At 41.3% G+C, this 16,775-nt stretch overlaps 1 protein-coding gene across 1 annotated transcript; it reads right to left on the bottom strand.

The window, feature by feature from the left end:
* Positions 1-725: 725 nt before the first annotated feature.
* Positions 726-11,920, bottom strand: phf12b (PHD finger protein 12b). Its single transcript, XM_062418719.1, has 15 exons — positions 11,223-11,920; positions 10,730-10,911; positions 8,789-8,861; positions 8,207-8,663; positions 7,647-7,767; positions 7,419-7,551; positions 7,144-7,308; positions 6,902-7,045; positions 5,650-6,352; positions 4,034-4,138; positions 3,786-3,953; positions 3,598-3,693; positions 2,294-2,376; positions 2,042-2,180; positions 726-1,913 (listed from the first exon to the last, which is right to left on the bottom strand). Exons 1-15 carry the CDS (start codon positions 11,286-11,288, stop codon positions 1,456-1,458), a joined length of 3,093 nt encoding a protein of 1,030 aa, XP_062274703.1. The 5' UTR covers positions 11,289-11,920; the 3' UTR covers positions 726-1,455.
* Between the last annotated feature and the right edge of the window lie 4,855 nt (positions 11,921-16,775).

The raw sequence follows: 16,775 nt of genomic DNA, 5'->3' as shown, positions 1-16,775 counted from the left end.
CAGTCACTGTCAACACTGTCGGATGGAACTTTTTTTGTTTTAAAATAGTATGCTGTCAATCTGTTTCTTCAAAACAGCTGATTTATTAAAGTAATTGTTTCTTTAAATGAAAGAATGTGTTCATTTATGTTCAAAACTGTTATTTTTTATATTAAATGCATGATATCAGTTTTCAAAGAGCACACTTGAAACAGCATAAAAAATGAATAAAAGGGAATATTCAACATTTAACAACATATTTGTGTACTTGGTGAAGACACAATGGTTTAAATGCTCTAAATCTATACCAGACCAAATAAATAGGAATAATTAGCTTTTTTATTGTCTGTGTTGACAAAAACTAAGTGATGACAGGAAAAACACATATTTTATGAAAAAATTACAAAGACAGGTTTCACTGAAATATTACTTGATTGCTGAGAACTTGTTCTATAAACATAACTATAGATTTCTTAATATTTGAAACTTTTTTTTTTCAGAATTAAAACCTGTTTTATCTAAATTCTGAAGAATCAGTGTTATTTCAACCAATTCTTTTCTCAGTTACTCATTTGGTTTATTATTGAAACAGTCTGTCTGCATGTGTGTATTTCCATGCAGTTCCTTTATCATTACCTTTTCAGAGTATTAACAAGAATCACTCTGCCTACTGGTGCTTGTTGACAATCCAAAGCCAAAGTAGATCCACACAGGACACACATCCACTGAGTTTGTTCTTAGAAAATCTTTCTGTATTTACAGGTTTGAACAGACAAGCAGGTACAGACAAAGAGTGCTTATATACAGAGCAGCACAAGATGTTAAAATGAGTGCTAAAACAATGTGGTATTTACAGATGGACTACAGCGGAAAGTACAGACTAAGAACAAGTTTTATCACAAAATTTCTGGTACTCTACACAGTATCACAAATTCCATGAGCTGTACAGTTAAAAACCAAAAAATGGTAAATCTACATGAAATCCAATGTTTCTCCAATTGAGAGGCACTGAATTATATATATTTACATAATATATACATATCATAGTGTATAAGCATGTATGTTGTCATACATATATAGCTACCTGTGGTGCAAAAGCAGCAAAAGAAATTAGAATGTATGGAATTCAATACTACAAATAAAAAAGTTTTGTGCTAAATGGGCTGACTGACAAAGTAATGTTACACCATACATAACTAATATACTGGCAAAAAAAGAAAAAAAAGTGAGCGCAGGTAAATAATGTTCGCTCAAAGTCCTAGCAGTCTGAAGTGAACAGAAGGTTGCTGTCAGTCATTCAAAAAACAGAAGAGATTGTCAATAATACTTCAAGTTCATGCAAAGATATAAACCATTAAAAAATGAAAAGAAAAAAAACAACTTTTCCCTGTTGACCAACCAGCTGTGCAGCTTTCCCTTCATTGTGACTCAGAAGGTGCAAAACAAAAGGAGGGAGGGCGGGACTTCCTGTGCGGGTTATGGAACAGAGTTGGAGTGCAGTGCGGGCACTTGGTGAGAGGGGACAGTCTCGTTGTCGGCCTCGTCCTGGCTGGAGGGGCTGCTGGCTGTGGCAGTGTTGGGAAGAAGTGAGGAGGTGGAGTTGGTGGGGGCGGTGCTGGTAGTGCTGCCACTGCTGCTGCTCGTACAGCCGGCGGCGGGCGTGGCGGTCTGCTCTTCTTTGGGCTGCTTACTGGCGAACTCGGTGATGCTGAAGACGAACTGGAGGCAGCCCAGCTTGATGTAGCTGCCGTGGTGGAGCAGCGCCGTGCCCTCCCAGCCTGCCCCGCTGCCTCCGATCAGGCTGGAGCTGCTCGCCTTGCAGCTGCACGTCAGTTCTGAGCCGCCCTGAGGCTGACTGCTCATCACCCCGCCGGCCGGCAACAAACCCACCACAGACGTGGGACCCTCGTCCTCCTCCCGCTTCTTACTGCGACCTGCAGAGAGCGTGTACACAATTAGAAATTAGGCTGAATTTTGAAATGTTCTTAGATGTTGCTGCTATATTAATTAATTGTTTTACTTGTTGAGGATTTCAACAGTGTTTTTAATGACATAAACTCACGGATGATGCCTTGGACTTTGGCCACCAGGCCGCTGGGTGGAGACGGCGAGGCCTTCTCAGAGAAATCACAGGAGTAGAGGACGTTGTCCACCGTGGTGCCATGCTCGCTGTAGTTGAGCAGCTCGTAATGCTTGGTATTCTACACAATAACACGATCAAACCACGTCCGTTAACAACAGTACTGCATGTGATTAACAGTGAGAGTGGAGTTAATGGAAATATAAGCAACACAGCACTTTTGAAAGCTCTCACCTCATCATAGAATATACAGGCATGTTTCCCCGAAATGTAGTTACAATGACCGTAGTTTGTAAGGCACACGTCCATGTCAGCACCTTCACATGAGAAGACGGAGAGAAGCAGTACAGCAAATGAATTAAACACGTTAATGAGAAGCTGTAACGTTTTTATTTCAATGTCACCATCATCACACACATGACTGGATCATTAATACCCTGTTTCTGAATATCTTTAAGAAGATTGGTCTGATCAGAAACATGAACAGACTGTAGCAACATCAACTCAACAGTAAGGCTGGATATGTTTACACTTTTTACACTGCTGATAATAAAGTTTCCAAAGTATTTCACTGATACAAATATAGCTTTTCCAATACTCATCTTTAACAAATACAATGATTTTTTCCCTACAGGGCAGGAAAAATCTGCCCAAATGGTTTTGTAGGGAAAAAATCATTGTATTTGTTAAAGATGAGTATTTAGTTCAAGACTAAATTTGTTTCTCAGAATCTTGTCTTTAGTCTAAGACTAGTTTTAATCAGCGTCTGAGAAACTGGAACTTTAAGTGTTAACAAAAGCTTAACCCTTTATAGGACATTCATTGAAATACTACAACCCTAGAGAGTTAGTGGGGCATATTACATGACTTTTTTGCTTTTGTGACTCTTTTCAACATTTTTCATGTTTATGTAGCAAGTCAAGGACAATGAAAATCCACATGGTTCTACAACCTCACAGAGAGGCATGGGGAAGATATTTTGGATGTTTACAGAAGTTACCAAATATAGTTATTTGCCTGATAAAAAACGTGGGAATTTACTGGCTTAAATTCAACAACTTATTCAAGAAGTAAGAAGTAAAGAGTATTTGTTTTTCACAGTTTCTAACCAGACAGTTGCAGGGACTAAAGTCAGGAACCCAAACACTATACTCTGTATTCTTGTCTGTTCCCACGGCAACTGAAGAACTGAGAGCAGGAGAACTGAACTGATGTAAAGCAGACATAGAGAGTTGAGGAGATGCTTACTTATTTCTATTTTACCTCATCACCCCGTTGCCTGTGCTCTGAGCTGGTTTGCCCAATTTCTCTACATCATTATAAGACCAGTGAGGATGCTCAGATTATATTTGATTTTTTTTTTAATCAATAAACTTATGTCCTTATCTTCATATGGATATTATTGAGTTAGCAATGTAAAATAGCAGTGTCTTTTTTAACAGCACAGGAACTAAACTTCAACTCTGGTTCTTGAAGGTAAACTTCCTGAAATAGTTCATTAGCAGCTGAGACACAATGATGTAGAGAGCATGTCTCACCTGAGCCTATATATAACGTCCTGTAACACATACTGACAGCTCCTCCTTTTCCTGTCAGAGGGTAGAAGACTGCTCGGGCCTGCACCTTCTTCTGACCTGTCAGGGAGGAGGGTCCCGTTAGAACTTTTTTTTCTTTTACAAAATTCTACATGTAAAATATATGAAATGACATTTGTAGATTGTCTTACTATCAGGGTGGGGTGATGGGTTTTTTGGGGCAGCGCTGTTGGCTGGAGGAGGAGGAAGAGGAGGAGGAAGAGGAGGAGCACTGGGCGCTTTGCAGGGGAAGAGCTGCTGAATCCTCTGCCAGGCCAGCAGCTTGATCATCTCTGTGTCCAGTTTGTCCAGCTCGATCCCTGCACACACACACACACAATTAAACACTTAAATCCAGTCTTTACATCTCTACAGTTTAGTCATGAGTGTGGACACGTACTCCCATCTTCATCCAACCCCTCTTTCATGCAGCTGGACAGGTTAGCAAAGGAGGAGAGAGTGCTGGGCAGCAGTGAGTCCATCAGTCCAGGACCAGCCTTTATATCTGTGGAGCAGAGACATATAGTCAATTAAATGACCTGTAATAACATTATTTCTACTGACTTATCTGACTTGACACTGCTGAACTATTGGGACATGTTTTAAAACTATTGTTTAAGCACATACTATCACACTGTTGTTTTAATGTGACACTTGGATCTAATTGGAAATTGCCACCAATGACCAGAAGGGGGAGCTGTTGAGCTATGGACTGTTAGAAAGTGTCACCATAAGGGCTTTTCTATACAAATGTGCTGGCTTGGCTTGACTCAGTTTGAATTGGCACTTCAGTGCATCTACAACAGAGCAAATTGCTTGAATATGTCTTTAGCTGATGATGCTCTTGTGTTGACCTTTAAAGCAGCTTCTTTAGTGCTGTTTACTCAAGCACTGGACTGTGACTAGTGGTCAAAAGACTGGCTGTAAAATGGCTGCTATATATATTTGAGCATCACAACCATCAGAATTGGATTAATTCGTTCAGATAACATTTGGAAAGTCTGAATCATTTTATCCCATTTAAAGTAGTCGGAGGGTTAAACCCGACTCGACTTGAGAGATGGTGCATCTTGTGTGTGACTCAGCGTGTTTAAAATGATAATGGAACTATAATATATAAATCAGTGTGGTATGTTTAACTCGGCATGGCCAAATGAGCCAATGGAAAAAGGCCTCAGGTATCAAAGTGGAGGGCAGAAAAAGTGTGTTAAGTCAGGACTCAGTTCCAGCTTATACACTGTCTAACTACACAATGACCAATGACTGTTCAACCCAGTGTAATGTAATACTACTCCAACATGTGGAGATTCTACCTTCACAAATACTTAAGGTGTGGCTTAAAAATGCAGCTGAATTGAATCAGGAAGGTTTCAAACAGGAAGTGCTGCACATAATGAAACTCTGAACATTCAACCTTGGAACTGACATCTTTATACTATCTGAGTCACCAGAAGACTCAAAGTTTTACTAAATATGGGGAAATCTAGGACTAAGCTGTTTGTGCAGGATTTACATTTGGTAGCTAATCTGCTGATACTTCAATGTTTCAACACTAGTTTTAATATTACAACATTCAAGGATGCCTTTGACTCTCCTCACCCAGAGTGACTTCCATATTATGTGCACGTCTCTCTCTGCTTTTGCATTAAGCTGAACTGAGTTCAAGTTTAAATGTAACTAGTGTTACACAGGTGTGCTAGAACTGTCAAAACTATCTATAGTTACTTTCAGTGCCAAAAATGAAAAAAGTCACTGACCTGACTCTATATGTGTGAGGGAATTGTCAAAAATGCTGTTTTAAATGAATCAATGTTGGTTCTATATAGCACTTTCTATTCATTAATCATTTTACCAGAATAAATACTTTCTTTGCTCCATATTAAGCAGCTATTTCTGCAGTGCTGGAGAATAAGACATGGAGCAAACCAGCAGTCTGCGGTTTGTGTGTGTGTGTTTGTGTGTTTGTGTGTGTGTGTGTGTGTGTGTTTGTGTGTATGTATGTGTGTGTGTGTGTACCTGGAGTTGGTGTGGATGATCCCAGCTTGCTTGAGTCGTGCACCTGGCTGCCTTTAGGTGTTGAGGCTGAGTGGGCACTGCTGGTGAGGGAGAAGGAGGGTTTTTCGTCGCTGCTCCTGTGGTTCTGCTGGCCGCTGTGGGGCCATAACGTGGGCGCGGCAGGGCAGTGTTTCTGAGTGCAGGCCTCCGTAGTGCTCTCAGGCTCCTTTTTAACCGTTTCTGTTCCTATGTGGTTGACCAGCCCGGAAGAAGCAGCCGGGTCTGGGATTGTGCTGGGCTTCAGTCTTTGCTGCAGCTCCGTCTGCCTGCAGGATTCTGACGAGCTGTGACAGTCTATGGGTCCATTGGCTTTAGGAGGCTGACCCTCCTCTGCTAGAGGTCCGTTGGGTTTCCTACAGTTCTGGCAGGGTTTCATGCTGCATTTACAAGCACCCAGCTCTGCCGGGGTGTCCCGTGATACAGAGCCCCCCTGTGGGTCATCGGGTGTACTGCAGGGTTTAGAGCAGGGGTCAGGGGAAGCAGTCCTTCCTAAAGAGGCCTGAGTTTTAATGTCCTCTGATGTTACACAAGATTTAATACTGGCTTTCTGCTCAGAGTCCCACTCTGCTGACAATGTAACAGGTGACAGCGTAGATGAAGCCTTTTGCTTGGTTGATAGGTGTCGCATGATGCTGCACTGGAGGGCGATGACATCCTGAAGCCACTGTTAAACACACACAAACCAAGTTTAACTACAAAAAACACCACACCACTTCTAGAGCTGACTCATCATTATCTGATTCTTACAACATACTGTAACTTACAGGGTTAGTTATGAAGTTATGAAGAAATGTAAATATGTGTTTACATAAAACCTTTTTTTGCAACAACACAGGACACATTTTCCAGTAGTTCAATGTTACCACAAACACAACTGTACTTTGAGTAAAGAGTCTTCATTTATAAACAAGTGTGTATTTAAACCAGGAACAATCTGATCAGAGATTAAGTCAACATTATTACAAACATGACCTACATTTTCAGTTAATGCCAAAAGAATACTGAGGTTTGATACACAGTCCTATCATTAACCTGCCAAATACAAACATTTTGCACAGTTGTTTCCTGCTTTTTATGTTCAAACACAACTGCTTCAATCGGGACATCTGCTGATGTTGCAAGTTAATTTTTATTCAATCTGCCCACCATTCACTGCTGTCACCTGTTAATCACAATGATTTTGAGATCAACCGTAGAAACTTTTCCTTCCTACCTCCTTCTGCTCTGCTTGTGAGGTGAGGTGCTTTGGGGGCTGGTGTTCAGGAACGGGGCTACAGACCAGCTCCAGCTGACGCACCCCTGCAGGAAGCAGTGTGGTGGGAGGATTCCTGTACTGAGACTTGATGGCATCTGGCACCTGAATGCAAACAGTGATTGTTAAGAAATATAGCCTGTTTATTTGAATCGTTTTAACTGAGAAGAATTAACGCTATCCTGCCGGGGCTGCAGGTCTACCTTGATGGTCCTCTTGTTGTGCTGGTGACTGGTGCGTCGGTTGGGTGCGTTCTGCCGATGGACTCTACGCAGGAAGTCCACCTTGACGGCGTGTTGGGACATCCGGTCCTGGAACTGGTCGAAGAGCTGACAGCGACTGGACAGGCTCAGGCTCCTCTGATTCAGCTGTGAAATAGACAAAACATTTAAAAAGGAGAACTAATCATTCTGTCCACCGTGCAAACTTTAAAAATAACAATATTACAATAAATAATATTTAGCTCTGAGCCTCTTACCGCTAAGTGCTCCACATGGTTTGGGCACATCCATTTGCCAGCAGGTAAGGCTGTAAGTGGAGGGTCCAGGCAGTCCATGTGGAACAGAAGGGGACAATAGTCACACTGGATCAATGGAGCCAACCTGCAACTCCTGTTAGAGGAAGGAAACAACCAAATCAGAACAAGATATGACACATTTCAGAACTGTATGCACCTGTGTACATCATATCATCCCTGAGTACTAACCTGTTGCATGAGAAGCAGACTTTAACTGGTAGAGGGACCAGACCATTGGTATCCAGTTCGTGCTGTGGCCTCCGGAATGGCTTCCCTAGTAACTCCTCTTTTCTCCTCCGTTTGCTGCTGCCTGGAAATCCAAACAAGACGAAGACATTTGAGAAGCTGTCCGACCCCTCATCATCCTTATGCTGCTATCTGATGGTCAATACATTTTAGGACACATTTACACAGTTACCAAAGTGCAGTACTTTGTTCTGAATGTACTTTTGCTTCATATTTTGGTTTCTGGTAAGCTGAAGAAGGTCACAACTAATTACTAACAGTTTCTATAAAAACATATTTAAACTGTTACACTCTTGAAATACAATAGAAATGAACAAACCCAATATTTACCATCACTGTTTAGAAATCCTGAAAATTTGTGATATCAAACTCAATTGTAGCTATGCTGGAAATATGGGTGACATCACAACACATGTGTTTGACTAGTAATCTGTACAAAATATAACAAGGATCGGTTTTTCTTCAACATTACAGTGTTCTGGTAGTCATTCTGTCAAACTGACCTGGAAGTGCGGTGGTACAGGTGAGCTCACTGGGCAGCTGGAACTGTGTGGGGTTTCTCTCCATAGCGGCTGCTATTAGCAGCTGGAAGGGTCTCTTGAGGAGGCGTGGTGCTGGAGCAGATACTGTAGCACTCTCCACCTCTGCGCCCTGAACTTCATCTTCAGGCTCCGCCGCCTCCTCCTCCCCGTCGTTCTGCTCCTCTGAGGGAGTCGGGGTGGACGAGGTGTTGGAGGTGGGCGTGCCGGGCCGGCTGTTCGGTCTGCTGCTGGTCCTGCGATCCAAGAGGCGTACCTGGGCCACTCGTAGACCGGGCCCTGCCGCTCCGGCCCCCGGGGGCAGGCCGTCGAGCCGTAGCGGGCCGGCGTTAAGCTCCAGCTCCACAGCCGGGGATGCAGCTCGCTTAGTGGAGGACCTTTCCAGTAGGCCGTTAGTCTGTTCTGACTTCTGCTCTCTCTTCTGACAGCGGGGACCAAAGACAAAAACACACATTTATCAGACCATACAGCATACAGCATGTCTCTCTACATCTCAACGGTGTCACAATGCAGGACTGTGTGTAAAAGTCAACAACTGCTACTCACCTTTTTGCGAACATTGCAGCGATGACACATCCATTCTCCTGGAGGAAGCATTTCTTCGCTCAGAGGTGGGTTGCTGTGGTAAGAGGAAACAACACAATCATCAGTGACCAGGTTGATGATTAATGCAGAATCAGATCCTGTGTTGTTGTGTGTATACTGAAGTTTGAATGATCTTTAAACACATATTCAAAATTAATCATTTAAGTTTTTAGGACTGTAAGCATAAACAAACCAGTCACAACTCAGCAGCTAAACTTGACCCTGGTCTTCATCTAGTGGAGTGATAACTGCATTACATTCAAAACGACAATGACAGAGATGAGCAAAGTATGCTTTATCTCAATTTGTTTACATGTGCAGTATAATAACTGCAGCATGAATTAATTATAACAATGTAATGTTCCACTCATATCCATAGAACATGTCACCACAATTCACCATAATAAAGTAAAACATGGTCAGATCAAACAAGAATGTAAAAATATGTTGTTCTGTTTAACGTGACCATAAAGCAAGTATCTGTCTGAGCAACAATACGTCCAGGAAGACAATGTAATGATAACTAATGTATAATGAGGAGGACACACCTGAAATCAAAACTATCATCCACAGCTTAAAACTACACACTCATGAGCAAAGATGATCAAAAGCTGCCCTGTGAAATACCTCCATCCAAGATAATACACATTCATATAGCAATGCAGTACGTTGAGTTCTCCTCAACATGCACTGATATAAGACAAGCACTAATTGTGAGGATGAAGCCATTGTAAGGCCTGACCATATATGGAGAAACGTTGCTGTTTGGTTGTTTCCAAGTGACAGTCTCAACTCTTCCAAATGCCAAAGTTCAAATAATGAATGGAGCAGATGTGGAACGGGGAGCCATGCAAAGCGGCACCGGAGAAAAACGCTACAATGGGTCCACCTCTAACGCCGCCGTGCAACTGCTCCATCTCTCTACAACAAACGACAAAGCATTTCATCCGTTCTATTCGTCAACTCTTCTTTCTCCCAAAACCTGATTTATAAAAGGTTGGTAAGATGGCGGTGGGATAGAGAAAAAAAAGAGCAGGGAGGTCGCCATATTGTAAACAGAGGCAGTCTCGACTCCATTTTTAGCAGCAGCGGCTCCGCTGGCTGCAGCCGCGGCAGGAGGAGGACCGACTGCAAGATCACTAGAACCGCCTTCACTGACACGGATACACTTACACGTTTCATTTAGCTTCTGAAAGTCTTATTAATATGCTTTTTATTGACAATAATTAATTGTATTCTCTTCTCCGTAAGCTCAATGACAGTGATAAACGAGCCACCACATTCCCCAAACAGTGAGGACACATAACGGTTAACTCATTCAAGTTTCTCGACGCCGCACTACATTTCAATAAATCTCTGTTTCTCTTTGTTCACCGAACTCTATTCAATGTGTCAATACGTACTGATAAATGTAACATACAAGTCATTCACTGGCTAACACTGAATAGAAATTCAACTTCACAAAGTGCTACACACGGCTCACTACCGCCCCCTTCAGGGCAGCTGTAAGGATGCACACAGAGCATGAATATGAGGGGAACACTGATGGTTGAAGTTACAATTTACCCTGAAATTATGTGTAGAGAATATATACTGAACAATAATAACAACAAAAATAAACAATAATGGTTAATTATCTAATGTTTACCAGGTGCACTCGTCCAATGATATCAATGGCAGAATATGATTTACATGCATCCAGTGATATTTCACATGCACATCTCTGCAGCAGCAGCAGCCACAACAGCACAGTGTTCTGTTACTTGATCATGAAGCAGCCCTCACTCAAGTCAGCATTCAGCATCTTTGCATGCATCCAACGCAAACTCACAGCAGTTGTCCCTTGTCTGTTTAACACACTCAGGATGCAATAATACATGCAGGACTTGTCCCAGAACTTACCAGCACTGGAGGTGGAAGGCTGCAGGACAGTGATCACAGCACAGCAGATCTCCTCCCTCCCGGCAGCTATCGCAGGTGTCGTGGTTGGTGGCCCTGCCGCTCCTCCGGACGTCCCTTACCAACTTCCGACTCCTCTTGTCTACCTCCTCGGACTTCGGGGGAGCCAGCAGTGTTTGGATTTGCTGTAAAAGTTTTTTGACACTGTTTAGTACGTAACCTCAACTACCCTGTCTGAATGTTTGTCTACACAGTTGGATAAAAATGCAGCTTTGTGCCCGTTGTCCTATTTCATGCTAAGCTTGAGCAGAGCGGTACCGATAACTTATGGCCTCCATTACCAGCTCGAACTATCAAGTTAGCTAGTGGAAAAATGCTTGACAGCAGGCTCCGGAGAACAGAAGATAACGGCAATTAATATGACTGGAAGTGCATAAAACATTTATATTAATTGAATATTTCACTAAAGTAAGGCCTTTGGGCTGTGCAACCTCACCTCCATTAAGCCCCCAGAGGTATCCAGATCGTACACAATCGTCGGGGTCTCCATTTTGTCCCACATTCATCCAGCGGTAGACGCTGCAAAAGGAATTTGCGATACAAATGTCCAACTGGAACACAACGACGGGAGGAAATCCCGCAATAAATGTCTCACTCCAAATGTTTTGAGCAACGGATGGCTGGCCAAGCGATGCTAGTTATCGTTAGCTGGCTAAAGGAGCTAACGACGAAGGCAAGACGTCAACCAGTCAAGGTTGTGGAGCTAGCGGGCTCACTGGCTTGTGTTGTTGCCCCAAAAAAGACAACTAAACTCTATGATAATAGTATATTTAAAACGCTGGTACACTTGCACCCATTTTCATGAGCTAATGCCAAGCATACATGCAGTATTTTCTATCAAAAGACTCTTGCTGCTTGCTACAAAATCCATCTGCGGCCTAGCTGGCCAGCCATGATTCTTGTTTCTGCTCCTGCAAAAAGGAGGCTTGTAAATGTGCAAACCGATCCGCTCCCATTGTCAACACAACATGGAGCCAAAAAATACAGAACGGATTTCAGCGTGGAGCGGTCCAATGCACGGTTCCCGATAGCGTTTGGAATGTATAATCCTCAAATCAGGTATGCGGAGATGCAAATTTGGTTGATGTTATTGTTGTGAAAAAGGCTGTGCATCTACACTGGCTGCTAGCAACATCCTCCAGTTGGCGCAACCGCGAACCGCCGGACGCGCATGCGCATTGGAACGGATATGGATAATGACGAGGACGCGTACATTGCAACAAGGAGCGTATAGTTTGTATACATTGTACCTGGATACTATGCATTATTAAACTGGACTTCACAGTTATACAAATATATGAACATTCCCGCCCCAGTAGACATTTATTTTAGGTGGCTAGCTACTTTGCTATCTCTTATAATGCTGCTTCTGAGAATAATACTGCTGCTGGCGTCAGTAGCAGGATGCTAATGCTAATGCACGTCGCTGATTGGCTTCTTGTAGCTAACCTCTAACAGTACTACTGACTACTGTAAACTACTTGTGCTCCTACAGTACACTTATTACTAATGCTGCAGCATACCCTTTAGTGCTGGGGTCCCAAACATGCGGCCCGTGGACCAGAACCGGCCCGTCGAGGAGTCCAATCCGGCCCACTTTCCTTCCTTCCATTTTTCCATCCACCTTTTCTTTCTCTCTTTCTTGATATCTTCCTGCCTATTTTTTCTTCCTTCCTTCCATCTTTCCTTCCTGTCTTCTTTTCCTTCCTTCTATTTTTCCATCCACCCTTTCTTTCTTTCTCTCTTTCTTTCTTCCTTCCATCCTCCTGCCTGTCTTCTCTTCCTTCCATCCATCTTTCCTTTCTTCCTTCCATATTTCCTTCCCGTCTACTCTTCCTTCCACATTTCCTTCCTGTCTACTCTTCCTTCCTTCCATCTGTTCTTTCTTTCTTTCTTTCTTTCCTGTTTTCTCTTTCTTCCTTCCATCTGTTCTTTCTTTCTTGTCTTCCTTCCTTCCACCTGTCTTTCATTCCTTCCTTCCTTCCTTCCTTCCTTCCTTTCTTTCTTCCTTCCATATTTTCTTCCTTCTTTTCCTTCCTTCCATTTGTCCTTCCCTCCTCCTTCCATCTTTTGATCCGGCCCACATCAGATCAAATTGGGCTGTTTGTGGCCCTTGAATGAAGATGAGTTGATGACCCCCCCTGCTTTAGTGTGACAGATAGCATAGTGCTGCATCTCCTGGCACTGCTCACTGTAATAAGCTACTCATTTTACTACTGCTAGCACAACTGCTACTGTAAAAGCAAAATAAATGTCATAAGCACTTCTGTCCCCACCAGCTTTCTCCTACACATTGAATCATTTCACCACACTTTCTTTTAATGAAAATCGTTTTTTATTAACAAATAACAATATAACAGAACATATACAACTTGTGAAACAAATACTTTTTCCTTTGTGTTGCTTCTCCTGTTCCACAAAAAGGATAAGAACAATCCAGTCAGGCAGTAACACAAGTAGTAGTGTATAAGTCAAAACACAAAATGGCAATAACAATACATATAAAAATAGATAAATCCATTTTCAATAGTGCATTACATGTCCGGTTTACATTATCTTGAGTAAGTTCTTGCCAAATGATGGCAGGATTCATTATTATATCTCTAGATATATAAGTATTATAAATGTTAACTCAAACTAGTCATGTATGTATGGAGAGAGACACGATAAACTTGGTGATTATTGTTGTTTCTCAGCCCTAATTTTGAGTCTTTTGGACTTTACTGCATGGACACCAAACATGTTCAGACATTGGAAGAAGACAAGACACACACACACACACTGGAGAACAAGGTGAAAGTAAAAAAAAAAGAATGCCAGGTAATTAGAGATAAAAGCCTTGGTCTGATTGGTGATGGGTAATTTGTAACCTTTGCCAGCAGAGGGAGGCAGCGCTCTGTGGTAGTTTGCAATATTGGATGCTCAACACTGAAATTCCAGCTTAAATTTGATGATCACCTCGGGGAAGTTTGCACAAGTACCAGTTTATAGAGAAATACAAATGTGAATGGTCAGACATTCAAATGGCTTTAACTGAGTTTCCAGTTGCTTGAAGTGCACACGATAAATAAAGCATAAAGCATCACGTGTAGTCATGTGAACTGGTGGAAGAAGTACCAAGATATTTCGTAAAAGTATTTTATTCAAAAACTTGCTTGAGTAATAACATAATGTACTTAAAGTATCAGAAATTAAATGTCCCCAATTAGAGTGTTATAATTGAGAGCATATGCATGATGAAGGTTGGACAGACTGACACATTGTGATTTAATGAATATTCCAGCAGTAGGCCAGACAGTATGTGGGAGTTTTTCTCATTGTTTTCAAGTTTCATTTTCCTCCAAAACACCCGTCACACATTCAGATGTGCAGATACATTAAAACGCTGCTGATATGTACATATTAATGAATCAGTATTAACTATTCCATTAATAAATGATCAATTAGAGCTCCTATTATCAATTTACACTGTTCGGTAGGGCAATCTGTATGTGAAATGTTATAGTTTTTTTTATAACCTGATCATATGTTTTGTCATACAAAATATTGATCTGCAAAGTAGTTTGTAACTGTATCAGTGTAATAAAATGTAGTTGGATAAAACGTAACATTTCCCTCTGAAATGTAGTAGAGAAGAAGTTCACATTAATGTAAATGAGTAAATGTACATTTCCCAATTGTGTCTGTTTAAGATTATCATTGGTTACACATAACATCCATCAGTCTTTCTGAACATTCTGCAGTTCCATCAGCACATTTAAAACCAAATGATAAAGTCTGTTAAAAGCTTCTCAGCTGTGTACACTGACTCTACATTGTATGTGATGTGTTATTGTGTATGGCTCTGTATTGAGCTATAACTCTGCTACAGTACATCAAGTGGTAACATTTATGTTTAAACACTGTACATGATCCCAATAAACAAATGACTACTACATCTGACTGGAATCATATACTCAAAGTATTACGATGCCCAGAGTATGGGGCATAATAGTATGTTTTGAACTTTTTTCAGATATGAACACGTGACGACCTGCTCCGCTGGCTCCTCGTTCTTGTTCTCTCTCTTTGCGACCACATCTCCCTGGTTTGGGTTTTTGCTAGTTTTTTCCTCCACTCTTTCATTATATACATTCAACACTTCACTCACTACTGACTTTAAGACTACAGATTCATTGATAATGTTGATGCCTTAGTTGAAAATAAAAGCCTGTTTAAAATTGCTTTAAAACTTGTGTGGTCTCTTTCTTTGTCTAGGCCTGTCACACACTCAAAACATGGAACATGCAGGGATTCTCGTTGCAATTGAGAACAACCATTACAGACAATGTGGGGAACCAAATAAGACAAAATGATGTGATTAGTTGATTAAAGAAATATTTCAACATTTTGAAAGATATGCTTGAATAAAGCAGCAGTGACTGAACTATCCATCCCACATTCCTCATTTCAGCTGACATGAAGGCTGTGCTAGTATTCGTTTAGAGCAGTTAACCTTTGTCACGCTGATCAAAGAAATATGCCGGTTTAATTTTTTCTCATAACTCAGGCTGAACAGCTGCATCCATCTCATGAATCATTGACCCTATCAAAGCCATGTGCAGCGACTCACAAGTCTGGAACCGGGCTAGGTTAGTAAAGCAATCTCCTTCTCCACTGCTGTGAACAATGCATAGTGTGACAAAATCTTTAACCTGCACACCAAACGCACAGATTTCTGCCATAACTCACATTGAAAGATGGAGTTTGTGTGTTGTGCGCTGCAGGTTTAGTCTGTACTGTTTTCAAAACTCCATTAAATCCTTGCTCAGAGACATACTGCTGCCATGACAAACACCATACATCATGTTGAACAGCAGATGTATTGCAGTTTCTTCATGTCATGACTTCATTACACAGCTAATTATCACATTTAATGGGAGTATTTTCATTTCTTCATTACCGCACACTGTTACTGATTTCTTTTTCTGGAGGCAGAGAGGAGAGGCCCAATAAAACCTAATGCTATGGAAGTCTGAGATCACTTCATATTCAGTTTTTAGTGATATAGAATTACTTGAAGTATGACTGAAGTCATTATAGTGTTTTAAAGAAAAGTAAAAGTACAAAATGATGGATTACTTTAATCAGTGCCACAGAATGTAGTTGTCAAGTGATTTTCTTTTTGTAATAATGGCAGTCTATGACATGTAGGAAGAAATTGACAATATATTTTAACACATTTTCATAGGCATTAAAGGGAAAATTAGACCAGTGACCAATTTGTTATTTAAATTTGTACTGAATTTTCAATGGTAACAGTTCCATGGATACAGCGCTGGTGATCAAGGTATTGGTTTTGGTGTAGACATTGTGAGACATGGTATATAGAAAAGGGGAATATTATCATCAGAATCATATAATCAGAATATAATCAAAAATAAATCTCATGATTGGCCTCAATGTTAAAAATATCAATTAAAAAATGTGTTTCAAATGTTGCTGTATTCAGCCATGTATGGAAGTTCATTGATGCCAAAATTAATTCAATTCAAGTCAATTGTATTTATATTGTCAAGTCACAACAGAATTTATCCCAAGGCACTTTTCAAATAGAGCAGGTCTAGACTGTATTTTTTATTTTACAGAGACCCAAAATTCCCCCATGAGCAGCACTTGGCGACAGCAGCAAGAAAAATCTCTCCTTTAATGGGAAGACACCTCAAGCAGAACCGGGTGGGCGACCATCTGCTTTCAACGGTTGGATTGCGAGAGAAAGGAGGTGGAGAGAGGAGAGAAAGACACAGAAAAGCGCAATAATGACAACAACATTAATAATAATAATGGAAATATAACTAATCATAGTAATAGCAGGTGTGGGAGTCAAGCAAGGACCACAGGGGTTCCCGCAGCCATGGTCCACGGAAGTCCACAATCCATAACTAAGGGGTCCATGAGGACATAGTTAAGTAAGTAACATGCATTAATGCTACATGCATGAGTACAGATG

Source organism: Scomber scombrus, chromosome 5, assembly GCF_963691925.1.
Source record: "Scomber scombrus chromosome 5, fScoSco1.1, whole genome shotgun sequence".
NCBI classification, from domain to species: domain Eukaryota; kingdom Metazoa; phylum Chordata; class Actinopteri; order Scombriformes; family Scombridae; genus Scomber; species Scomber scombrus.
This window is presented reverse-complemented; position numbering and strand designations above follow the sequence as displayed.